At 37.8% G+C, this 26,894-nt stretch overlaps 3 protein-coding genes and 1 long non-coding RNA gene across 5 annotated transcripts in view; 1 reads left to right on the forward strand and 3 right to left on the reverse strand.

The window, feature by feature from the left end:
• LOC116147618 (uncharacterized) overlaps window positions 1-26,894 on the forward strand; it is a 333,894-nt gene that overhangs the window by 227,586 nt on the left and 79,414 nt on the right. The window lies entirely within an intron of this gene.
• DEFB113 (defensin beta 113) lies at window positions 633-9,883 on the reverse strand. The gene is made up of 5 exons (XM_031435516.2): window positions 9,845-9,883; window positions 7,583-7,659; window positions 2,309-2,427; window positions 1,123-1,331; window positions 633-740 (listed from the first exon to the last, which is right to left on the reverse strand). Exons 1-5 carry the CDS (start codon window positions 9,881-9,883, stop codon window positions 633-635), a joined length of 552 nt encoding a protein of 183 aa, XP_031291376.2.
• On the reverse strand, window positions 12,272-19,624 carry DEFB110 (defensin beta 110). 2 transcript variants are annotated; one of them, XM_031435515.2, is made up of 2 exons: window positions 19,405-19,624; window positions 12,272-12,520 (listed from the first exon to the last, which is right to left on the reverse strand). In XM_031435515.2, exons 1-2 carry the CDS (start codon window positions 19,457-19,459, stop codon window positions 12,387-12,389), a joined length of 189 nt encoding a protein of 62 aa, XP_031291375.1. In that variant the 5' UTR covers window positions 19,460-19,624; the 3' UTR covers window positions 12,272-12,386. The 2 variants fall into 2 exon arrangements, with proteins under 2 accessions (XP_031291375.1, XP_010987240.1); XM_010988938.3 differs by lacking the exon at window positions 12,272-12,520 and adding an exon at window positions 14,818-15,064.
• Window positions 21,174-25,802, reverse strand: LOC105096583 (beta-defensin 112-like). Its single transcript, XM_064476619.1, has 3 exons — window positions 25,745-25,802; window positions 24,303-24,446; window positions 21,174-21,337 (listed from the first exon to the last, which is right to left on the reverse strand). Exons 1-3 carry the CDS (start codon window positions 25,800-25,802, stop codon window positions 21,174-21,176), a joined length of 366 nt encoding a protein of 121 aa, XP_064332689.1.

Raw genomic sequence — 26,894 nt, forward strand, 5'->3', positions numbered from 1 at the left:
TCTACTTCATTGGCTACATATATATTTTTGTCCTTTCCTTAGGGTTTATAATATAGGTCTTTAACTATCATGTGTAATATAAGAGCCTTAAAATTCTCTGCTTCTGTTTTCCTTTCCCTTAACTTGGGTTATTACTGTCATTCATTCCTTTCTACAGTGCTATAAACTGCACAATATTGTTATTACTTTTGCTTTAAGTAATAAATTATCTTTTATAGAGAATACAAATTGAGGGAAATGATATTTACATTTACCTATAGAGTTACAAATTCCAATTCAATTTATTCCTGTCTGCAAGTCCAATTTTTTATCTTGTATACTTTTCTTTCTGCTGGAAGGATTTTGTATATTTGTCAAAGAAAGATCTGCTGGAAAAGCATTATTTCAGGTTTTGCTTGCTTGAAGATGTCTTTATTTCACTTTCATTTTTGATACTTTTTTTTTATTGAGTAGAGTTGTAGATAGACTTTTTTTTTCTCAGTATTTGAAATTGTTGATATATTGCCTTCTGGCTTGTATAGTTTCTGACAGAAAGTTTGCCTTTATTCTTTTTTTTTTCCATAATACAGTTATTGAGATTTAATTCATGTACCAATTTATCCACTTAATTTGTACAGTGGTGTTCGGCACATTCACAGAGTTGTGTAACCATCACCACAGTCAATTTTTGTGTCCAAGGCCCAAGTCCATTTTTGCTGAAACTGTGGAAAGGAAGCAAAACCATGATTGATGGTTGATACCTGAAAGATCAAATGAAAATAACTAGGCAACTGTACAGGGCAAATAAATAGGCCAGAGAGAAATGGAAGTATTAAGGATGAAGGGTGTTTGCCATGCAGATGGAGGAGAACTTCAGCTAGTTTAATGAAGAGGCCACCACTCTTCTTTATTTCTCTTGCACAAGCTAGCATTGAACTCACCAGCTGCCATGATGTAGTTGCATTATCCAGAAGGGTAGAGGACATGTGGAAATAGATGTATAGAAAGTAGAAATTCCTTTATTAGTAGTAATATTGTTACAAGGTAGTGTTATTTAGTGGAATTGTCGTTTACACCTGTAGTGTTATGTAGTATGTTATAATTTACAGTTGCATTAGGTAGTACAGTAGAATTGTTATTTACACTTGCATGAGTTAACGTGGTCGAAGTGGTTGAAGTGCTTCTCATTGGCTTTATGTATTCCCGAACGACGCAGCAGGGCTCCACGCCACAGTAATTAAATACATATTCCCAGATGTTGCATGAGGCCTTGCAAGTACCACGGACGAGGTAACATTGTCCTCTTCTTTCTTCAATTTCTCTTGTTTTTTCTCTTGTCTTCCTCTGTAAAACTAGGAAAAAGTGGCTGTGAGCATGAATCCAGGTTTAATCCCTTTATGTAGGTAGATGGATAAATAGGTAGGCAGGTAGATAAGTAAATAAAGTTTAAAGTAGAGAGTTGGGGGTGGGAGGCGAATAGTTCAAGTGGTAGAGCACATGCTTAGCACGCACAGGGTCCTGGGTTCAATCCCCAGTGTCCTACATTCAATCCCCAGTACTGCCTCCAAAAATGAATGAATAAATACATACATACATAAATAAACCTAATTACCCCCTCCCCACCAAGAAAGTGTGAATACATTTCAAAACAGTAGCTGCCTGAATAAAACTGAATTTCTGAAAAAAAAAAAAAAACAAGTATAAAGTTAAACCACTTTGTGTCTGAAATCATGACCAGGCTATTGTATTAAAGACTTAAGATTTTATTCCCTATAAATAGGTACAATATAAGTATTTATTTATCCAATGGTATTTCTTTTGCCACTACCTCTTTTTGTCATTGTCCTAAGTAGAATATTCTTAAATATCTGACCTGTGCATGCTTCCTCAAGAGCAGAGAAAAGGACATGGAAAAAATAATCTACATATTTTGTATGTATTTCTACAGAAATCATACATATTTTGTAATTCTAAATAGCCATCCACTCCAGCATCCCTCTCCCTTACCACAAATTACCAGGCCAGTTGTAGGAAGCTTAATTTTGACACCAGCTGTAGCATCAGTTCATTAAATTACATTTAAAAAAAGAAGGCAGTGGGAAGCATGTAAGGGGCCATAATCTTATCAAACAAAATAACAGGTTTAATTCTACCATGATGGTAATTATTTCCTATTATACTATCAATTATCAGTTCCTTCCATACACAGTACTTAGTGACTTGCATTATGAGTTCATACGGAGTCAACAATAATTTCTGTTTTATTTCCCAGAGTAAAGCATTTTTATATAAAAAAAATTCCCTCCTTTTCCATGTTATCAAATATTACCTGATGGACCACAAGACACAGTGAAGAAAAATGTAAGGAAAATACAAAATATCTTCATTGCAGACAGAGTTCCTTGAGTGAAATCGAGGCAGAGCTCAAAATGACAGAGTTGTGCTATTCTTTAACAAAAGGAAAATGAGCTCTTGTTTTTATAGCCTTCTTAGGGCAATTACTATGCTGATGAATGCTGCTGCCTTTCAAGATTGAGCAGATATCCGTGTGAGTGTTGTGAAACAGCCACGAGCAGGGTAGAGGACTTCGTTCTGTTAGGACCTTGAGCCAAGTATGATATGCTTGTCAGTTATACGGGCAAATAATGGGGTTCAAGTCCTCTTCATTCTTGAATTGAAGGCAGAGATTCAGCATCATCAACATTTTCAGACACGTGCTTCTTCGAGTATCTGTTGTGTGCCAGGCAAGGTTCTAGGCACTTCATAGGGATTAATTAGCTGAATCCTTGCAACAGTTTTTATGACATAGAAACTTCTTTCCAGCTGAGGAAATGGTGGCACAGAGGGATTACGTAATCGCCTCAAACCACACATGCAGGGATTGGTAGAGTGGAGATGGACTCGTCAGTAATGTGATGCCGGAAGGAGTCCACACTTTGAACCTCCACCTTCATTGTCATAACTCAATAGCAACTGTTTGTCATGTGGAGCTATTCTCTGTACATGTGGCCTGAGCTCGATACTCTTTCTGGAATTCAGTTTTTCTACAAACAGAAAATCTTTCTAGAACACAGTTTTAGTACTGTCACATTAAAAGTGATCAGTGATACTTTAAGGATAATCTGTGTAATTCTTTGTACACGATGTAATGACTCAGTCATAGGATGACATTCATGCGCAGGGGAAAGCAATGTATTAAACATTGAAAGGGCACTTAATTTAAATAAAGAAATCTAACCCTAAGATCTGGCTCTTCTGTTTACTAGCTTTATATTTGGGATAAATGTTCACCTGCTGAGCCTCAAGATTCTCTATTTGAAGGCAGGATTGGTAGGACCAGTACTTAAACATTTATGGTAAACATTACATTGATAACATATGTGAAAATATTATCTATTATATTTAAATATAAACCATGTGGCTGGGTGTGAAAGCCAAAAGGATGTATGCTTACAACTGAATGATTTATGGTCCAACTTCCTGGGTCATTGCGGAAAAATAAGTTATCGGCATATTCTATAATCTGAATTTTAAAAACAGTAATCTAGTCTTCTTGTTATTCTGTGCTCCATTCCTTATCTGAAAGTTGCCTGTATATTTATAGCCAAATCATGAAAAATCTATTTTCTCAATATCATCTTTCTAAAGTACCAAAAAGAGCCCTTTAAACAGCTGGAGATTTGACAAGACCTACTGTATGTTAGCAGAGCAAAATGGCAAGTACGAAAAACACAAGAGAAGATGAAAAGGCCAGGCAGCATGGCGATGGCATGGATGAGAAGAGGACCAAGGGCCAAATGGAGCGTTTTTGCTTCAGTGCAGCTGTATCCATTTCACCTGTACAAAATAAGCCAGTCCTCTCAAATGGGAACATCAGCTAAACTCATCAATTGCATGGCCTTTTCTCTCTTTGCTTTAATATGAGGTTAGGACCAGCGACACCTGAATCACACAGAAGAAAGATAAGGATTTGAGTCGCTCTCACCTCAATTCTCCCAACAAAATAACTCAAGTAGAACCGAACTGGATACATGGGAGAGAAGTGAATTTCTTGATTTATTACTTAAAATGGGTATCTTAGGGCTTCATTTGGGAGGGATCCAGATTCTAAATTCTTATTTAAAACTTTTGTTTAGAGGGAAAGGCAGGGGAAAAAAAGGTGGAAAAAGGGACAAGAATGAGATTGCAAGTAGTGATTAAGGAAAAAAAAAAGAGAAGATAAGAGAAGAATTTTTTTGTTTGTTTGTTTGTTTTTGTTTTTGTTTTTTAGATTCCATAAATGAGCGATCTCATATGGTATTTTTCTTTCTCTTTCTGGCTTACTTCACTTAGAATGACATTCTCCAGGAGCATCCATGTTGCTGCAAATGGCATTATGTTGTCGGTTTTTATGGCTGAGTAGTATTCCGTTGTATAAATATACCACCTCTTCTTTATCCAGTCACCTGTTGATGGACATCTAGGCTGTTTCCATGTTTTGGCTATTGTAAATAGTGCTGCTATGAATATTGGGGTGCAGGTGTCATCCTGAAGTAGGGTTCCTTCTGGATACAAGCCCAGGAGTGGGCTTCCTGGGTCATATGGTAAGTCTATTCCTAGTCTTTTGAGGAATCTCCACACTGTTTTCCATAGTGGCTGCACCAAACTGCATTCCCACAAACAAACAAAAACAAAGCGTAAATACAGGACAGAAATAGACTCATAGACAGAGAATACAGACTTGTGGTTGCCAGCGGGGTGGAGGGTGGGAAGGGATAGACTGGGATTTCAAAATTGTAGAATAGATAAACAAGATTACACTGTATAGCACAGGGAAATATACACAAAATGTTATGATAACTCACAGAGAAAAAAATGTGACAATGAGTGTGTATATGTCCATGAATGACTGAAAAATTGTGCTGAACACTGGAATTTGACACAACATTGTAAAATGATTATAAATCAATAAAAAATGTTAAAAAAAAAAGAAGAATTTTTTTAAAGAGTGGGGGGTCTGACCTGAAGTGTATGAACCAAATATTAAGATGAGTAAGGCTTCCTGTTTCTACTTATTTGAGTCAGGATTTTGGATTTTTAGATGAAGAAGACTTTTAACTTTCTTCTTATGAAGTTAGATGATCATAGGATTTATCTAAGTTATTCATTTCCAACAATTACATCTGCCAGTGGGTAGAAAGATATCTACACTCACACTTTCCAAATTGTCCTTAAGCTCAGGGCTACAGTCATGGGGTGTCAATGAAGGGTGGGTGATAGGAAAGAGGAAGGAAAGGTAAAGGAGAGAAGTGTTGAAATCCATAGATTAATGAATAGTGAGAGAAATATAAAAGAAAGCCATAGTTAAGTTCGCAGGACCCATTACTGTATTACCTTTTTATACAGTGCTAGATAAATTTTAATCTGAAACTCTCTCCAGTAACCATTGTTTAGTAAATGTTTAAGCAGTACTTATTTAATGAAAAATATATGTTGTTATGGATGCCTCCTCCTGGTATCTTTGTTGGCTTGACCATCACTTAAGTTGGTGGTTCAGAGAAGGATGGAATTCTGTAACTATCAAAATGCATTGATTACTTTTTGGTATTATGGACTGGTGAGCTCTTTTAAGCTAAGGAAGTTAATGTGGTTATCAAAGCATTGCATTTTAATTTTGAAAACAGGGTATTGATTGTGGCACAAGGTTTTATTTGCCTCCTCTCCTTATGTCTAAGTGGATTTTTAGTTATAGATTATAAATTCACAGTTGTCATTAATCATTCATGCGTATTTTGCATATGATCCATTTCTGTGTGTCAGTGTGAATTTTGCTCAGATGAGGACTCATTTTCTCACTGAACATGTGTTGCTTTACCCCTCACCCAGTCTTCCCATTTCTTCAGAAGGATTTTGGCTGTGTGTGTGTGTGTGTGTGTGAAAGAGAGAGGGAGAGAGATGTGATATTTAGGCCTCGTTAACAAGCATTCTTTCAGGTTGTAGTCCCCTCGTTCTTTCACCCAGAATCGCAGTTAATTGTTTTCTCATTCGCTCTCTGCAACGGACGTGCCATCTTATCAGAGAAGAATTGGAAGGCTTTTTAGGTAACTTTTCTAATAGTAAGCCTTGCTTCGTGGAAACTTATTTTTGGTGTTCTTTAGTTGTCTTTATCTGCAATTAGTTTGATTCATGATTGGCTTTTGTCTGTCTGAAATTATTTATTCATTCGGTTTGGTATTATTATTACCACTGTTATTATTATTCACTGCCCCGTCTCATTACAATGCAAATTCCATGAGGGAGGGATTTTTGACAGTTTTGCAGAGAAGCCTAAGACAGAATCGGTATTTAATACAGACTTGCCAAATGGGGGTTGGGGTAAAGTTACAGTAGCAGTTGTGGGATGTGTCATTTATCCACCCAGAACATTTTAGGAAGTGGCACTTCTGAGAAAATGAGTGTCAGATTCATAATTCAGTTTCTCATTGTAAGAGAACAGAGACCAATTCATAAAGAGTTGTGATCCGTTTCTCTCCCTTTTCTTGGTTGTGGAAGATGATTGGGGGAGCTAATGCTCTGTCTTCCTAAGCTCGACCGAGTAATTACGATTCACCACCCTAAACATGGCTTGTGTAAAGGAGAGTGATGAGGATGTGTCCTGAAAAAGTATATAGATTGTCCGATCGATGTTCTTTACAACTCCACTTTCTATTATTTTTTTATTTTTAGCAAAAGGCTTGGTTCTTACTAGATGCCCTGTAAGTAATTGTGAGTATTAATTGAGTATTTACTAAATATCAATTACTACCTCAACATGTTACATGCATTAGCTCAATTAAACATAGAAACAAGCTTCTGAAGTTGATGCTACCATCATCGTTGGGCAGTGTTTTACCGTCACCATTTCCTACTGAGGTAAATGAGGATTCGCAGATCCTTTAATAACTTGTGCAAAGTCACTGTGCTAGTAATTACCATTGCTGACGTTACACCCCAGAGCGGTCTGATTCTTGAACCCATGTTCTCATCCACTACACCTGAGTCAGTGAACTTGTGAATGTACAAATTTCTGAAAGGCAGTAATGAGTTCCTCTAATTGCTTCCTGTTGCTAACAGAGCACTAAAAGCTGTTTAAGCTTTGGTAAGTGGTGAACGACTGACCGGCTCTAAAAGCAAAAGGCAAATTCATGCTCAGAAACAGCAGAAGGATTAGCTGAATCAGTGGTTCTCTGAACGTCATAATTTCTGGAATCAATTGGGATGATTAAAAAAAAAAATTCTGGGAGCCACCTGTGAATTGTCTCACTCTGTGATTCAGGGGTAGGGTTCAGAAAATTGCAGTTTTAAATAAATGCCCACTAAATCTTTCCGATGCTTATCCAGGTCTGATGCCACTGATTTAGTCACCCTCTCTGTGTTTGTCAGGCATGAATTCATCTATATCATTTCTTCCATTTGTACGATCAGATTCCTCACTTCTCTTGCTCTGATTCAGGGATGCCTGAAATGCAGGATGAAGCACAGTCTTCTCCCCAGGAGGCCCAGGAGAGCAGCAGCACCCCGGGCGGGTATGTCCGAGCCCTGTACTAAGGCAGTGGGTGGAGCAGTGTGGACAGACTGAACTGACCGTGGGTGCCGCTCTACTTCCTTCTGGCTGTGTTGACCTCGGGCGAAGCGCTTTTCCCTCCCGAGTCTCAACCTTTCCTGGGAGTGGTGGGAACACAGTCAGTCACCTTGCATAGATGATGTGGAGATTAAATGGTGCAAGATGAGCACTTAATCTGACCTAAACTCATGTTTTTTCCCTTTAGTTTCCTATCCCCTACATTTTCCTGTGCTCCAGGATTCATACGCTGGTGTTCTGCTGGGAATTTCATCCACCTGTGGAGGAAAAAATATTTTACAAATATATATATTTGTGTGTGAGTATATATGCATATAGATAGATACACATAGTGTACTGAGAAATGGAAAGAAAAAAGAGTGGGAAGAAAACAACTGAAAAAATTAAATAAAACCTGAGACTATTTCTAGTTCCCATCATCCTTACTGAAGTAAGTCCCTTAGTGACGTCACAAGGGAAGCCCACTTCTTTCCCCCACTTCTCCATCAGGCAAAGAGCTTACTGCAGAGTCTCTGTTTTGTTAAAAATTACCAAAAATCGTAATACATTTGAAAAAAAAAATGCTTCTCGTGTGAGATAACACAAGTAAGAATGTATTTTAGAAACTGAAACCAGACTAAAGAGTGCAGAGAGCTGTCAAGTGCACGCTTCTGTCGCTTTGAAAGTTTTCCTCGGAGTCTCAGGAATGAAGAGACAAGGTTTATAACGTGTTTCCAAAGTCCATTTGATACAGTTCCCAACTTCTGAGCATTCATACCCTTAACAGATCGCCTCCACCGGGGCCCCCCTGACCAGGTGACTGATTTCAGGATACAGAATGGACCTGTTCTTTGACATTAGAAAACCCTGGAGTTGACCCTTAGGCTTGCTCTTACTGAGTGACCGTTTTGAGGTCACTTTATTAATAAAACTGTGATTTTAATATCAGACTTACTGAGTTGTGCTGTAGAGCAGATGAGATCATGTGTGACTCTGACAAAGAAATCACTCATTCCTCACTTTAAAAATTACTGAGCTCCCCCTGGGGGTTGGTACAACTCAAGACTCTAGGAGTGAGCAGTAGGCAAGGTGTGCACGGTCACCGCCACGCTGGGAGCTCACTTCTCAGGTTTGAATTGCTCTTTGTAAAATTCCATCGAGTGTTAGGAAGGGGAGCGCCTCTCAAGAGAAGTATTGTGTTATGTGATCCCGAAGATGACTTGCACCATCCTGAGAGGGGGTGGCCCACAAAGGGTGGCTCATGCTGTGTGAGCCAAAGTTAAATATTCCTGAGAGTGTAATGTGTGTGAGGAGCAAATAGCAGGTGAGAGGCTGATACTTGGCGAGCAGTGGACAAGTGGTGGGGGCGGGGGTGGTCAGGGAGCGGCAGCATCTCCATCTCTCCTGGGCTTCTCAGGCCATGGGGAAGTGGTGGATTTTCTTATATGTTTGTTGGAAGGCGTTTAAGAGTTTATGAATTCACGCTGGCATATGGTGGGAAACCTTTGGAAGGGAGTACTAGCAGAGTCAGGGAGGGAGGTGTTCTTGGAGAACACTGCAGTGGTTGATAAGGGAGAAGATGGTAGCTTAGACAAGGTGTCTCTCTGAGCTGCCAGTCCATTGTTCCCCTGGGTCTTGACTCTCCCCGTGGTTTCATTCAGTTCTCCTCTCCTTGAACCTGCTTAAACTGCTACCACTCAGGTCCACCACAAGTAAGGAGAGCCTGTCCCTGAGTCTGACCTATTGTTAGATCATTGATATGTATCTGCCTCGCCTACCCCACTTCCAGTCAGCCTTGAGTTAGATTTTGTACTTCGTTAAGGAACAATCCAATAATATGACCTACTGACCCATGTGGGAGTTCATGGCAGGGTCTTTCCCTGTTATCTCACAATACATGTGTACTTTAGGAGACATTCACATCCCCCAACAGGGTCTAACACACGGACAAAACCAGAAACTCCCACAGGGGACATTTCAGGTTAATTTAGAGATGAGAATAAGCACTTTAGAAGGGAAACGGGGAGAAGAAAAGAAATGAAGAGGGACGGAAGAAGGAAGATAAGAGATTGATTTGTAGATGGATATGGCTCTGATGTGTTGCTAAAACAGTTGAACTCTAAGTTGCATGTGAATCCCTGGGTGCTGGTTAAAATGCAGATTCTGGTTCAACAGGACAGAGATGCTCCGTTGCTCACTAGCTCTCCTGTGATGTAAATGCTCTTGGTCTGTAGAGCACACTTTGAGTATCAATGCCCGGAGCACATCCTTTAAAGAGGCACTCACCCTGTCAGAGTTAATGTTCTTAGTCGCCAGTTTAACCATGTCTTACTGAATTAATCCTAAACTATTTATCAGCACCCCTTGGCTAGCTCTGTATTTACTTGACTCATACATAGTAATCTGGGCAGAACTTTGAGAATGCCCTTCTCTAGTTTTCAAGAAAAAATTCCAATAAATGCGTGACTTTTATTGAAGGAACATGTGCCAGAAAGAAGGAAAACATTACAAATAACAAATTCCTATGGCTGGTGAAGTTTCTTAAAGCAAGAAACAATGATGATGTTATATACATGAAACTCACTACAGTTGGAGATGAGAGACATCTGCATTTATGGTTGACTTGTGTGGCTCATAGTTTAGTTCTACGTCTTAGAAGATCATTGAGTCTGTGGCTTAGTAAGCAGGACTATAGTTGAAAAACATCACCAATTTACCTCCAAAAAAAAAAAAAAAAGAAAGAAAGAAAGAAAACATGCATGCTGTCATCCAAGGCTTAGTAGTTTCCAAGGATGTTAAGTTTGTTAATGATGCCTGGGCAGTCTACTGGGTAATGGCTTTAAATTTTTGATCTCCAAATCTCCAGTTTTCATTTAGAGAACTTTATTACCCTTGTTTTTAAACTAACTCCCCAGCTCCTATGGTTTTCTGTGGAAACGTAATAAAACCATGTGGGCAAAAGTTCTTGAACAATTTGTCTCTTAGCTACGGACATTCTACTTTGAAACTTGCAGCCTCCAGGTCTCTCGTGTTCCCTGCAGGGTCCTGCTGTGGCTTCTGTGTTCTGCTTGATGGTTAATATGTTCTCCTTTGAAGTGGCTGGTCTGTCTTCACCACCTTCTGAGTTTACTTACAGCTCTGCGGTTTGTTCATGGCTCTGATTTTCATTGCTGTTTTAATGATACTGCTCTTCTCATCTTCCTACGGTGGGTGGGGAGATGAGGGTGAATTCCCCCCCAAGCTTCTATTGCTGCTTCAGCTGAAGTCTGCTCTCCTCTTTTCTGACCGATTTAGTGACTCACTTTTTCAGGGTCCCCAAATGAGATACCAGTACACTCATTTTTTAATGATTTTTTTTCTCTTTTTTCTTTTTGGGGGGTAGATAATTGGGTTTATTTATTTATATTTGGAGGAAGTACTGGGGATTGAACCCAGGACCTCTGCATGCTAAGCATGCACTCTACTGCTTGAGCTATAACCTCCCCCCCAATATACTCGTTTTTTACTTCTTACTTTTTATTGAAGTGTGGTCAGTTTACAATGTTAGTTTCAGGTGTACAGCAAAATGATTCAGTTATACATATACATACATACATATTTATTTTTCAGTTTCTTTTCTGTTATGGCTCATTACAAGAAATTGAATATAGCTCCCTGTGTTATACGGTAGGTCCTTGGTGATGTCTGTTTTACATATAGTGATTTAGTAATTATATAGAAATTAATACACTCTTAATTTCCTATACGTCCTTCATGTGACGGCAGTGTTTCATGTCATTCTCATAAACAGTGTTCATTCCAGTTATCTGCCTAGCGTAGAATTAAGACTATGACTCTCACAGCCCAGGTATAAAACCTGAAGACTTGCTGGGTTTGTTGTAGCTTCGCTACCTCCACCCCACGCTGGGCTGCCTCCTTGCTTGCTTTTATCACTCTGGCTTTTGATTTCTTCTTTGGCCTAGTATGTAAAGCTACCTCATTCTAGTGAATATAAGTATGTAATTAACAAGTTAAAATTGCACGTATCTAAAACCGCTGACTGTTTGTAGCAATAAAGGTTCTGAATTACATCTCTCTGTCACATTATCTCTAAGCTTGGCTTTTTGTTTGTGTTCTTGTTTCTCTCTCTCTCTCTCTTTTTTTGACTCTAACCTGTCAGAGAGTTGGGGAGTGAGGAGGGTTATTTGGTTGAATCACCATGGTGAGGAGTCAAACTTTTAATGTTCCTGTAGTAAGAAAGAAAGATTTATAAGAAAATGTTGACCCCTAGTTAAATCCTGAGATGAGAATTATGGGAAAAATCCCCCCCAAGGGGGAGTATAACATGGCATGGCACCAGAGAACTTGTTATAAATGAACCACATAAATAAATTTGTGTTCACCTCAAGTAGGAAGGCTTCCTCAGCCTCATCTTACACACGAGGGAAAGAGATCGAATGCTAATGTGCCTTTCCGTTTTGAGAAACCTTTCCTGCTTTTGTGTTACTTTCCATCATTTCTTAAGAATCCTTCCACTTTCCCCGTAATTTGCTTGTGGGCACAGAGAAGTAGAATGTATGTGGCCCAAATGAGATTATAAGCACAATGCGAGTTTGTTCCTTTGCTTCACCGATATGTTCATCCATCTGAAATACAAATCGAGTGAGCAAAGAATAGACAGACTAGAGACAGTAAATTGTTTTTATTGATGTAAACAGTAGCATTTAAGATTTAAAAGTACGTGTTTCCATTAAACATTGGGGCATTTTCCTGTTACCTACTCTTGGGCCAGTCAGATGCATCTCTCTTCTGCGCCGGGATCCCCAGCGGTGCTTCTGATTTCCGGAATTTATATGCAGCACCTGTTTCTCCATCTAATGCAGTATCCGTAGTCATACTCAACATCGTCACAGAATGTTTTGCATGTTCCTTTCACTGCTTGGCATCTCTCAAATCTGTACTTTGGTTCAAGCTCACTTCTGGCTGCAATCAAGAAAGACATCTGAAGTCATCAGCCTGACTTTTCCTACGGGGGGCGGGTGGCTTTGTACCAAAGGGAAAGAAACCTGGTCTAGTCGTGAGACCATGTGTTGGGGAGGTGGAGCGCCTGGGATGTCAGGATGTCTTATAGCACAAATTGTCGGCTGTTTCAGAAAGAGACCCAGATACAAACATGTCACTTGCACGAAATGTGTTACGTCCTCATCTTGCAGCTCACATCAGTGTTCAGCTTCTGCTCTCCTGTCTTTTTTTTCTTACTTTATTAAGATCAGGTTGACTTTCCCAAGCTTTCATTAAGATGGTGTTTATAGGTCTTTAAAAACTTGTAATTTTCATTTTCTCAATTTTTTAAACCTACTCATTGCTGCTTCACAGTATCATTAGTTCAGTACTTCTCCCTTCCACGTTTCACTGTTAATTGAATTTTTTTAATATACTGGAGCAAACATTCCTTTCAACGCTCTACGTAACATAATGTAGCACTTAATTATATATATATGTTCTTAAACATTTGTTATGGTAGCTTATTCTTGTAGCCAAAATATAAACCCTTATGTGACAGTTATGATTTCTTCTGATTCTTTGTTACCTCCTACCCAACACAGCTGGATATTGTAACACAATAGGCACAAAAATACTTACTGATAGAGTAATTTATTAAAAACTAAACCACTTTAGATATGCACATGGAAACACAGTTTGGTTGTGCATTAAATGTTTAGTAGAGAGTGGAGCCCCATGGGGATACTGAGCAATGTAGGTAGACATTTTCGGTTTTCACAATTGGTGGAAAGGGTGCTTTTAGCACCTGGTGGGTAAAGGCTAGGAATGGGGAAGAAGCATCTTGCTGCTAAAGATACAGTGCACAGGAGAGCTGTTACAACAGAGAACTGCCTGGACTGAAGTATCAGTAATGCTGAGGTTGAGAAACTGTTTACATGAATATTGTCAACATACTTTTGAAGGCATTTACACTGTAAGGCAACATGCTGGACCATCAAAGTCTATTTTAAGTTTTTCAAATGTGAAAGGTCATGCATGCAAGGCTCCAATATATGCCTAGGAAATAATTGTTTCATAATGGGAACTCGTATGCTACTATTAAGATAAAACTAAAACTGAAACCATCCCTTGTGATGGAAATATATCCAGAAGCTTTATCTTAATAGGGAAAATTTATTTCCTCATACATTTTGCTGGGGTCTCATCTGCATTTGGAACATGGGGTGAGACACCAGAATAAAAATGTCAAGGATGTAGCAGGGGCCTGGAAATCCTTGTATCTTTCTGAGTCCGAGTCTGGCCCACAGGTATCCACTCAATAAATCCCCTTTTCCTTCAGTTAAATGACCAAAAGATGACTTCATTTTATTTTGGGAGGAAGAGAATTTCCTAATTGTTTGATTACTATGTTGTGGTATTGATGATACTTTTTTTAAAAAGAATTCTGAATGAATGCAAATGAGGAAACTGTATTCTTGAACTCATAAAAGAAGCAGAGTTTGCATTTTTGAGTAGAAAATGTATGATCCAGAAGTGCTGATGAGAGCATTGTTGGGGGGAACTACAGTGGCCTTCAGAGGAGGCAGGCGGAGAGGAGCTGAAGGGGGGAGAGACCCCTCCTCTTCCCTCTGCCGTGTGTGTAACCCCCCAGCCACCGTCATCTCTCAGGACCGAGGAGCTGAGTTCTGCTGCCAGTCCTAGTTGCTGGCTTCCTAGGTCAAAATAAAGGTAGTCTCTTCTCTATGAAATTATTTCCTTCCCCTTTCACTCCCTCTTCAATTTCCTGACACATATTTTTCTCCACCACATACGAAATGCAGAGAGAAACTGGAGCTGATTGTGAGTTTCCTCTGTTCCTCCGTTCTTAACACCATGTCCTTCTCTCACTCCAGCCTGGTGCTTTCACGAGAAGGATCTGCGCTCTCAGTGTCTAGTCTCACGGGTCCAGTGGGTTTATATTTTTTTCCTATGGGATAATCTGTACACAGTGTTTAATAAGAAAGTAACAGCACGTTGCTCCTGGAGGCTTGATCTGATCTCAGAAGTCAGATCGGTCAGTACCTGTGACCTGGGTTTCTTATGTCAGCGAGCACAGGGCCCATAGAAACGGGAACAGTTCTTGAAGAACTTGCGTAAAATAAAAATGTGCTTCCTTCTGGTACCAAGAGGTCCAGAGAAAATGCAAGGTAAAGGCACCAGATGTGTGTATGACATAGAACCACCTCTGAATGGTTCACTGCTACATTTTATTCCATTCTTTGTGTGTGACAGTGACACACAGGCCTGGAAGGCTGTGCTGAAAGGACGTGAAGGAATACTGAGTAACACTGGTCCCTCTTCTCGGAGCATGTGTCTCTCTTGTCTTCTGCCACCGTTACTTCTGCAAGCAGCAGTGAGTTGAAGGTCTCATGCAGTAAGCAATCCTAATTTCACTTTCACGGCACTGAAGTTTACATCGACCATTGCCCTTTCTGCACTCTCTCCTCAAATCCAAGCTACCATAGTGAGGATATCTCCTTCTGGCTGTAAGAAGGAAAGAATGGCTGAAATTAGCACTCTAGCTACGACATGCCCATATTTTAAAAGGAGAGAAGCAAAAGATCGTGTAGTAGGGCAAAAGAAAAAGTCCCCTTCTAATTTATGATGGGGAAATCTTCCTGAGCAAAGTGTAAGTGAATGCACTGTCCTTTGATGCAAAGTAAATCCTGGAAATTAGAAAGTGTCTGGGACCTAAGTGAAGTGTGCCAGCTTCCTTCCTTACAAGTGACTGGAGAGCAACTGGGAGGTCATTTCCAAAGTCAACACTAAAAGAAGTCCACGTAATTCACCTCCTGCTCTCACAAACATTACTTAGATTGAATGTTGTGCTTAGTGAGTTCTCCTTCAAGAGATTTCTACTGCAGCTTGATTTTACTTTTCTTTAATGTCAGGAGAGGCACTGTTAGGCAATTCGTCTGAATTCTTCCAACTCCCCTGTATATTTTGAGATTTATTTCCCCCAAGAAATGAACTAACTTAGTTGTGTATCTGATGACAGCATTGATTTTTTTTTTTTTTAAGGGGAATGACTACAAGATCGGGCCATTTTGGACCATTGCATGATTTCTAAAATTACCAGTGCTCCCAGCTCCATGTTTTGTCTTGTAGTTTGGAGACTGCCTCTCACTAAAGCTGATCATTTAGGGTAGTTGGAGATCCCTGGGGAACTGGGAGATGTTGGACTGATAGACTGTAAGATCCATTCTAAGCCAAATCTCTTTTAATTGCATATTTCACTTGATGCGTTGACCTATGTACTTTGAGAAGCCCTTTTTGTTTTGGGGGTCTTTTTAAATATACACATCACTTTTGGTAAGTACTTACCTTAAGATGCTGTGAGATTAAAGAGAACTGGTGTGGGAGGACTCTGAATTTTGCCAATGGCTGACCACAGGGCAGACTCAAATATTTTTTATATATTCATGGTATGAAAGCAAATGAATCCTACCACTAGTTTCTACTGTTAATTAAGGTTTGGTATCAAATAGTTCCTCTATAGGCCAGGCCTTTCTGCCTGGATATTCTGTCTACATTTCTAGTTGGTGGTAAGTGATGGTACTTAGTCATGGGTCTCTAGACTCAGAATGACATCTTCCATATTGTGGGTACAAACAGCTGATATGAAACTTAGTTCTTCTATTAAAATTAGCTGTCTTCTCACTAAAACTCAAGCAATGCTGAATATGATACAAGATACAGCCAAAAATATGCATGGTTACTCTGAGCAGTTTAAATGTAAACTTCTAAATATCATTATTTACTCTGCAGTTTCTGGGGAAATTACTATTATCAAGCCTGTGTATGATTTGCCAGTGATAGAAACCTGAATTATACTCATTTCAGACAAGAGTTCTGTCACATTTGACACTGTTGTCCAATATTCCACCCTAAATTGACCTCACCCTTTTCTATCCCTTCTTTGTCTAATTTCACTTTTCTAAAAATATTACTGTCTTCTTTCTCCTCATTCTGACCTCTAAATAGGAGTCTTCCCCTCGTGTCTTTGGACCACTGACACTCATCTTTGCAAGCACCCATCCACTCATTCAACTCTTCGGTGCACTTCTTGTCAAACTCCATGACCGTCCCCACGGCAGGCTTCCTCACCCCAGGCACTGTTGACCTTTTGGGTTGGACAGTTCTTTTGTGGGATGTTATGCTATTTAGTGAAGAGTGTTTAGCAACATCCCAGGGCTCTACCCATTAGATGCCAGTAGTGCCCGCTGTGACAACCTATAAGGTCTCCAGACATCACATCATATCTCCTTGCCTTCACTGAAAACCTCTTTGCTGTGATGAGCCAAACATGTATTGCCTCTGCCTGCAGATACATTGTTCAGATACTGTCTTCTCTCTGAAGTCTCTGTTGATCACTTTCAAGAAAATAACGTCTCCGTCGCTCTCACAAAGCGCTTGATAATATCATTCACATTATGCCTATAACATTTTCACATGTTCGGGGATTTCTTTAAACCCATATATAAAACTCTACTTAATATATAACCTAAAAATGGGCACAATAGCTCCTCAAGTATCTTTAAAAAATTATTTAAAAAAATAATTTCCTTTTATTTTCACTTACTTGCTATTTTATGCCTTAGACTGTCTTTAACTTTCTTGGAAACCTGGGGTGGGGGAAGTCATGACTACCTTCTGAACGCAGAACTATACTCTCCTATCCACAGTCCATGTCAGGCTTAAAGAAAAGTGATTATTGGCAATAATGCAGTTTTCAGTTGGCAGATAGAGTAAGACAGTAGATGAGAATGAAACAAGACTTCATTTCTAGACATTCAGTGCCTTTATGTAACTTGAGAAAATGAGGAGGGAAAACGAAGTGACTTCAGTGGAAATTTGCCTGCGTAGAAAATGTAAGGACCTTTAATCTAGACATCTTTTCATCTGTAACAGTCTGAGCTGAAAAGGATGAGTTTTTGTACCTCAATTTTGAGTCAGAACTTCCACCATCTGAAGGGAAATATAAAAAAACAACTGAGGGACTCTATCAGTTGTATATAAGACATTTAATTTTATCCAGTTTAGTTCAACCACCATATGTTGGTGAGCTATAAGATGAAAGACAGCATTCTTAATACTGTATTATTGTCTAAGTGTCTCTATTCCATAGACACCTCTTCTGATTTTGTGAAGAAAATCTATATCTTGACAGATTTCTTTTACTTTTTTTTTTTTTTATCACTAATGGTAGCAGTTCTCTAAAAGTTTGGTACACATGTGGTTAACAAGAACAATGGCCTCACTTTGAAAAGATAAGAGAAAATATACAAAGTTAATTACATCAGTGTTTTAATCTATGCCACTGTATCCTCCAAGAGATTTATAATTTCTGAGTCTCAGAACACATAATTATAAATTCATTCATAAATGCATAAATAGCATTAGTCATTACCAGGGGCACTGTTATAAGGGAAAAAAATAAGCTAACACAACATAAAAACACAGCATAGTGATCTAGTCATGTTGGCTATTGTTGAAATTAAAAAAAAAAAAAGAAATTTAAAAAGACTTATCACATGTTACAAGCTGTATGAATCTGTGTAGAATTTCCTTTCAGCCCTTCCTAGAGCTGGAAAAAATCCAGAGACCCTTTTGTAACAATTTTTTAATGGAGGGAGAGGAAGTTACTTTCTTAGTTAAATTAACAATGAACTGTATTACTTTGTTACTTCATTGATGTTTGGCCCCTATATAGAAGAATTTATTCCACTTGCAACCTTTAAGTGATAATTTCTCAGTTTATTATGTGAAAAGTGTTAGATTGTCTTGATGGACTTTATAATATTCACAGTGAAAGAATAAGTTAATTCATTCTCCTTGGTTCTATTGTGATTTCCATTTATCCTAAAGATGTCAGCCAAGTTCTACAAAAGAACATTTTTCTGAGAGTTAGTGAATTGAGCATAATTTCAGGGCCGTTATTATAAACTGGACAGACTGAACTCACTCTTCTACCATAAGCTTTTTAAGAAGAAGGGAGGAGACTCAATGGTCTCTCCATCTCCAAACCTTACTCTTTCATTTCTGTACAATTCATACTTACATATTAGTTCAGAAGAAGGGAATCTGGTTACACACCGGGTGTGAAGAGATAATCCTCAAAGGGGAAGAAAATCTCATGAAAAATACCACCCATGTACGAGTACCCTCAACATTCACGTGATCTGTAGCACTCAGAGACAGGAGGGTAGCAACCAGAAATATTTAAAGAAAGGCCAACAAGGGACATGGTTTGCCTGTAGTACCAAGGACAGAATATTAGGAAAGTCTTCCTAGACTGGAAGTAGTATCCTGGCGGAGGTTAAAAAGAAGAAAAAGATAGAGCTCTAACACTGAACTGTCTACCACGTACCCATTGATGATGCTAAAGAATATTTTTTTCCAGCAAGCATCGATTCTGACTAACTGTTTCAGGATGAAGATGATGAGGCAAGATGAGATCTTGCAGGTGTTTTACACTTTTCATTTTGAAATCATCTTAGAGTTACAGAAGAGTTGCAAAGATCATAGAGGCCAGCTTCCCCTTATGGTAACATCTCACTTAACCATGGTACATTTATCAAGACTAAAAAATTAATATTGCTATAGTACTGTTAACTAAACTACAGACTTTATTCACATTTCATGAGTTTTCCCACTATTGTTTTTTTTTTTTTTCTGTTTCAGGGTTCACTCTAGAGTACCACATTGCATTTAGCATAAAAACCGTTTAATCCCTATGTTAATACAATACTTTTAACAAGGAAAAAATGGATGCCTCCTCAAATTCATTAACACAAGTATACCCATAAACATTTTCATGTTACCTTGTAAAATTGTGACCCAAAAGAGCAGAATAAAGAAAAAGAGATGGATCTTCATGGTAGAGAGTTTCCTTAGGGGGGAAAAAAAAGGGCCAACAGATCTTCTTTTTCAAGTCAGCTGTTTTCAAATAAGGAAACAGAGAACCCTTTTATTTATAGATTCTCCTGGGAAGTAGTTTTAACTACTGAGGCTTATCAATGGCAAGAACATTTGTATGCTTGGTTGAATAGCACTATGTTCAAAGAACAGGGTCACAAAAATTATTATTATATTTTTTTCATAAAAGTAAGACCTGCTTGTGTCACCTTAAATAGACTCTCAGAAAAACACAATCTTTAAGGGACTTTAAAGGGATATGTGTCTGGATTGCTAAAACATCAGGGTGAAAATGTTGCAGTAATACAAACCCTCTATTACATGTTACGTATAGTACTAAATATTCTGATGCTCTTAGTGTTAAGTTATTGAATATTGGAATCATAGGATTTTACAGCTAGAAGTTTCCATTGATATTTCTTCTGCTTACAAAGAACTAGGGAGGGGGGTTTGAATGATTTATTTCAGTTCACATAATGTGTAATTAGTTAAATGAACATGATCATTCTGGAGTCACTAATGAGTATGGGGAATTACACAATAGGTTTTTAAATATGACTTATGAATTTCTTGTACCATCTGATTTCACAATTCTAGGACCAATGTTTTTAATTCTGTTTATGGAACCAGAAGTGATTTCTGATCCAATTTGCATGCTGCCCAAGACTATTATTTCAGATAATGTGAGGGAGAGCTGCAGGTTTTACACAGTACCCAGAACAGTTAATTGATCCTCTCCTACCACAAAGTCAAGAGAGTTTCTAGGATAATCATTGTTAAACTTTAGCTACAGCACAATCCCCTAGATGGCTTGCTAAGAGCAGATTGCAAGACCCCACCTCAGCACTTCTGGTTTAGTAGGTCTAGAATGGAGCCGACAAATACATTTCTAACAAGGTCCTGGTATGCTAACACTGCTAAAAGTCTCCACATTACTACTCTAGGAAACCGGATTCATTCACTGTATAAAACTCGGAAGAATGAATCACAGAGTCATAAAATCTGTGCCATCAACTAGTAAAGAACGTGGAGCTTATTGGAGATTCTCATCAAATCCTTTCATGATATAGGCGAGGAAAGTGAGATCAAGAGAGATTAATCTACTTGCCTAACAGTGATTATCCTTAACGCCTTATTTCTTCTCAAAAGGCTGGCTATGCTCTTGAATTATTTTTACTGTAAGAATTTTATCAATAAACAGAGGAAAAGTGTAACTAAGATGAAAAAGTTACAAGGACTCCATAATACTTGAAAACTCTTGTAACTATTTTCACTAGTTCAGGGATAACACATACCTTCCGTCTCTTATAACCTCTCTTGCCACTCTTGACTCTTCTCAAAGAATGCTTGCTTTACATCACCAATCATTTACAACGTGCTTTTCACACTAAACATAGAATTGTCCCCAGAACCTCATTGAACACAGTAGTTCCATCAGGGACTTCTCTCCCATCTGCTGCTATTCCCAAGTTCAAAGCTCTCCTCCGTATTCTAACTCTTTCTTCCAAGCAGACACAATGTTCATGAATGATTCAGGCTGAAATATAGTTTATTTAATTCTTTATTTATTAGAGACATATATGAACGGAAATACTAGGCTGTGGATGAAGTAATCTAAGTAATGAAGTAATGAGAAGGCGCTTCATGCCAGTATTCTTTCTGCGAATGGGACTCTTCAATACGTCCTAGGGTCACACTCTCTCATGCAGCAAATAGTCGTCGGTCTTTTACAGTCTATCATCCTAAATTCTTTATCACCGCATGTAGTTTTGCATTGACCACCAAGCATTGTACATGCGAGACTCCAATTAAGGGGGACATAGTGCCTTTTACTTTTGTCTGAAAGAAAGTGAGAATGGATGGAATTAATAATCCCGGTAAGAAATGCCTAGATTTAAAAGACAAACACAGAGGCACAGACCACAGAGGGGAGACGAAGGAAAGGGAGCATCTCATTTTTTCATTGGAATCTTTCCTCTCTGACTGTATCAGAGCAAATCAATAAAATCAGCAAGCATCCAGTTCCTGAGGTACATGTCCCACCTCCACGCCTTTCAGGTGATTAGGCAATGACTCCACGAGAGATACCTGGAGAGCTTGCGATGTATTACTACCTCCTCTGTCTGTCTTGCTCATCCTCTAGAGCCATGGAATATGAGTGGTCCAAGCTCCATCTTCTTCATATGTTATTCATGCTTATTTCTGTTATATGGTGACTGCTTTCCTCTTCCATAAGATTTCATTGTTCATTGTAACCTGACTTCAGCAGTTCTAAAATACTGAAAAATACTGCTTTATTCTTATTAAGTATCTCAGTTCCTCTTGGATCTGCACCCCACCCTCAACTGCAAGAGAAGTTCCGGTTAAAAACACACTTTGGGAGATAAATATAATGGATAGAAATGAACAGAGGGATGAGTATAATAAACGCTTCAGCGATGCTCTTAATTTTTCAGTGCTACTTTCCTTTTTTTCTCTTTCACACTAAGGTTTCTGAAGCTATAGAAACTTAAAAAATTTTTTGCCCAATCTCATTTTGCACTATTATTTATCTGATTTTGTAACTTCAAAAATCATGGGGAATGAGGTAAGGACGTGGATATCCAGAAGGTTTTCATTTATTTAATGTGTCCCGAAAGAACAAAACGACAAATAAATGGTGCAGATCAATGCAAAGCTAGGTCTGGGTTCAATGCAATAAAGATCTTCTTAACATTTAAAACTTTTATAAAGATCATGAAAGATACTGTCTTAGGAAATACGTATCTACCACCCTGGGCAAATATAATCAGGTCCTATTGGACATATTTAGAAGGTGGGACAGAATGAGTGAACCACTGCCACAGATGTCTGTAAACATGCTCTCATTCTCAAAGACCTTTTAACTCCGTAATTAATCAAACCCTTGTCCATCTTTTTTTGGTAAAATATTTTGTAGAGACTTAAACATACATGTCATTTTAAATAAAGTAGGAATATTATTAATCTATTTTGCAAGTATTTTAAGTAAAGAAGATTTTGAGGTACACTACACTGAATATCCTTTTATCATCCTCTGGATTTGGGGAGTGATGTGAATTTTGGCATTAAGTGATATCGTATGGTATTTTTCTTTCTCTTTCTGGCTTACTTCACTTAGAATGACATTCTCTGGGTCTGTCCATGTTGCTGCAAATGGCATTATTGTATTACTTTTTATGGCTGAGTAGTATTCCATTGTATAAATATACCACAGCTTCTTATCCAGTCATCTGTTGATGGACATTTAGGTTGTTTCCATGTCTTGGCTATTGTAAATAGTGCTTCTGTGAACATTGGGGTGTATGCGTCTTTTTTGAATTAAGGTTCCCTCTGGATATATGCCAGGATTGGGATTGCTGGATCACATGGTAACTCTGTTTTTAGTTTTTTGCAGAATCTACATACTGTTTTCCATAACGGCTGCACCAAACTATATTCCCACCAATAGTGTGGAGGGTTTCCTTATCTCCACACCCTCTCCAGCATTTATCATTTGTGGACTTTTTAATGATGGCCATTCTGACTGGTGTGAGGTGATACCTCACTGTAGTTTTAATTTGCATTTCTCTAATAATTAGCGATACTGAGCATTTTTTTCATGTGACTATTGTCCATTTGTATGTCTTTATTGGAGAATTGCTTGTTTGGGTCTTCTGCCCATTTTTTGACTGGGTTTTTTTTTTTTTTTTTTTTTTTAAGTTGTATGAGCTGTTTATATAATCTGGAGATTAAGCCCTGGTCAGTCTCACCTTTTGCAAATATTTTCTCCCATACCTTGGGTTGTCTTTTTGATTTGCTTATAGTTTCTTTTGCTGTGCAAAAGCTTATAAGTTTAATTAGTTCCCATTTATTTATTTTTGCTTTTATTTCTATTGCTCAGGTAGATTGCCCTAGGAGAACATTGCTAAGATTTATGTTGGATAATGTTTTGCCTGTGTTTTCTTCTAAGAGGTTTGTAGTGTCTTGTCCTTAAGTGTTTAAGCCACTTTGAGTTTATTTTTGTGTATGATGTGAGAGAGTATTCTAACTTCACTGATTTACATGCAGCTGTCCAGTTTTCCCCACACCATTTGCTGAAGAGACTCTTTACTCCATTGTATGTTCTTGCCTCCTTTGTCAAAGATTCATTTACTGAAAGTTTGTGGGTTTATTTCTGGGCTGTCTCTTCTATTCCATTGATCCATATGTCTGTTTTTGTACCAATACCATGCTGTTTTGATTACTGTAGCTCTGTATTATTGTCTGGTCTGGGAGGGTTATTCTTCCAGCTTCACTGTTTTTCTTCAGTAATGCTTTGACAATTCTGGATCTTTTGTGATTCTATATAAATTTTAGGATTATTTGTTTTAATTCTATGAAAAGTGCCCTGGGTAATTTGACAGGGATCACATTAAATATGTAGATTGCTTTGGGTAGTATGGCCATTTTAACAGTATTAATTCTTCCAATCCAAGAACATGAGATATCTTTCCATTTATTTAAGTCATCTTTAATTTCTTTAGTCAAAGTTTTGTAGTTCTTCACATATGTCTTTCACTTCCTTGGTCAGATTTACTTGTAAGTATTTTATTTTATTTTTTGGATGCAATTTTAAAAGGGATTCTTTATTTTCCTTTTCTGATATTTCATTGTTAGTGTAAAGAAATGCCTAGAAAGTAAAAGACAAGAAGAGCTACGTAAATGGGGACTGGGCTGGAGACCATACTTAGAACATTTCCTTCATTTCATTTGACAGATAGTAATTAAAATGGGCAAGATATAATGCCATTTGTTTTATTTTTACCTGTGTTGTCTTTCTCTGTGCCATACTGTATGTTTTCAAATCTTGTGGAAGAATCACGTGTCTCTGAGTATAGTTTCTCTAACTTCCGTCGACATTTGATTTTCGATAATGACATAGAATTGCCAACAGGCTGGTCAGAGCCCTCTATAAAAGAAAAAATTATTTCAGAAGTTTAAGACAAAAATGTCTTCCAAAATGAAGACACTGATCTACCTACCTTTACTTCATGGTCCTATATACTAGAAAAGGTTTTAGAAAATGATAAACAAATGATGCACATTCCTTTGAAATTGGGTTGAATAAGTAAATGATTGGGCCATTCCTAAGATTACCTCACCTGGCTATCATAAAGAGTAATAAGTTAATGTGGGTAAAAGGCAGAACAGATGCTAGGTATTGAAAATCATTATTACTAGGAAGAAAAAGCATCAGTGTTTACTGAAATTTATATAATTCTGCATAATATCTTGAAACATTTCTAGAAGTAGAGGGATTTTAGTAAGCATATTCCAATGAATTTTTATGAAGTTGATGAAGGAAAAATTAAACTTACTGAAATTAACTGCAATCCTTGAGTACATGGGTTACATTATCAATTAAAGTCTGTTTACTTGTCTGCTTTTGGTAAGATTGTAAGCTAAGAAGTTATTTATGTGTGAGTGTCAGAGCAGAGTAGCAGTGAGAGAACAGGATTTATTTTTTATTTAGATTTATTTTTGGGTGATCTTCTCCAGTTTCAGGAATGACAGATATCTTGGTGATTCAGGGAAAGCAGCAACATAAAGATTTCAACTGGAAATGAGTAGACGTGCACTAGTCTCATTTATGAATATAATAAAACTCGTAGCATGCCATTTAACCTCACTTAACCTCTGCTATCAATACTATAAATGTGGGATGAATGATTTCCAAACATTAATTCATTCCACTTCAATTTCTTTCAGATATGTGAGTATATTAAATTTAGCAGAATTTGAGTCTTAAATAAGCATACTTTTCAGAGATCGAGGCAATCATGATAGCACTATTTTCTTCCAACAACAGACAAACTTAGTGAATTCCAGCCCTTACTAGAGTATGTCATTAAAAAATTACTCAAATATTTTCTTATCTAGGGACTGTAAATAAATATAGTGTGGTCCTGCTAATATAATATAATGATTCTAGAATGTGAATGATAGTCACTTAAAAAAATCCTGACACTCTGCTCATTTAGTGCTTACCCCTCTGGCAATAATATTCATGTTACCTGGTGGAACGAAGACACCAAAGAACAAAATAGAGAAAAAGAGAAGGATCTTCATTGCAGATGATAATCTTAGGAGAAAACAGTCCACAGATCTTCTGTCTTAACTTGTGTTGTTGAAATAAGGAAGAAAAGATTCCTTGATTACTGAGGCTTATTAAGAGTAAGAACATTTCTATGCTTGGTTGAATAGTACCATGTTCAAAGATATCGTTACTAGTAAAAGCTAATGCCTTGTCACACAAAAATGCCATCTAAGGGTTCCTCCGGAGGTCAGTTTCTTAAAAAAAAAAACAAAAACTTTTAACAGTTATAGGATTATGGGATAAATTGCTAAGTGACCAAGTTTGAAAATAATACTGCAGTAATTGCATGATATTCCAGAAGTATGTGTTTTATATAATCACATATACTGTTTTAATGTGTGCAATGTGAAAAATGCGTCTCAATGTAATGGCAAATTCAAAACAAAACTTTAGACTGAAATTACCAATGAGAATATTTAGTTTCTTACACATAAAAGTATTGAGTTCCAGAGCGGTCAGGTGCTTTCATGATCCATATCATATTATTTAAAATATATACAAACAGTAATAATGACAGTATAATAACATGCTCAGAAATTACCTTATCTAGCTTATTTGTGCCTTGAAGGAAAGAAAAGCCATTCTCCTCAAGTAGGATTCATATATTTCAATGTATATACATCCCGGGTTAAAAAGTCAGATTGCATTTCTCTCTCTCTCTCTCTCTCTCTCTCTGTTTCTCTCTTCTGTGTAGCTTAGAGTCATCTCTGAATTCATCCACAAGTTTTCCATGGTCTATTATAGTAGATATTGGAGAAAAGCAGCTGAAATTGCTCCCTAGATCTCATAAGCAAACATTAGGAGCATCTCTTTCTACACCCAAAGAGGACACTAAGAATCAGTGTATGAAAGGGTCCTGGTCAGCATTAGTCATCCTTGTTCCATAGCAACAGAGGTTTTTGCTATTAAATCAAGTATAGATATTGAGAATCTTGGCCAAGCTTCCAGAACAAAGTAATAATGAGATATATTGCAGAATTGTTTCCTTCTAAAACTGATGTCTTCACTCCATGGAATATGAATTAAAAATGAATAACTTCTTTTGAAAGCTAGGAACTTCTTAGAAAGCCCAAGATTGAGAATTTCGCCACCATCTGATATAGAATAAGATCATTTAAACTTAAATCTGTGTAAGTTTAATTCAGCAGAAATTAATCACACACCTACAAAGTGCCTGTTACTACTCTAGTTACTATGGTATAACTGTGAAGAAGGTAGGGTGCTTGAGGGTTAGGGATGAGGGTAAACACTAGCTGAGTC

The sequence above is a fragment of the Camelus dromedarius genome, chromosome 19 (assembly GCF_036321535.1).
Source record: "Camelus dromedarius isolate mCamDro1 chromosome 19, mCamDro1.pat, whole genome shotgun sequence".
Taxonomy (NCBI): domain Eukaryota; kingdom Metazoa; phylum Chordata; class Mammalia; order Artiodactyla; family Camelidae; genus Camelus; species Camelus dromedarius.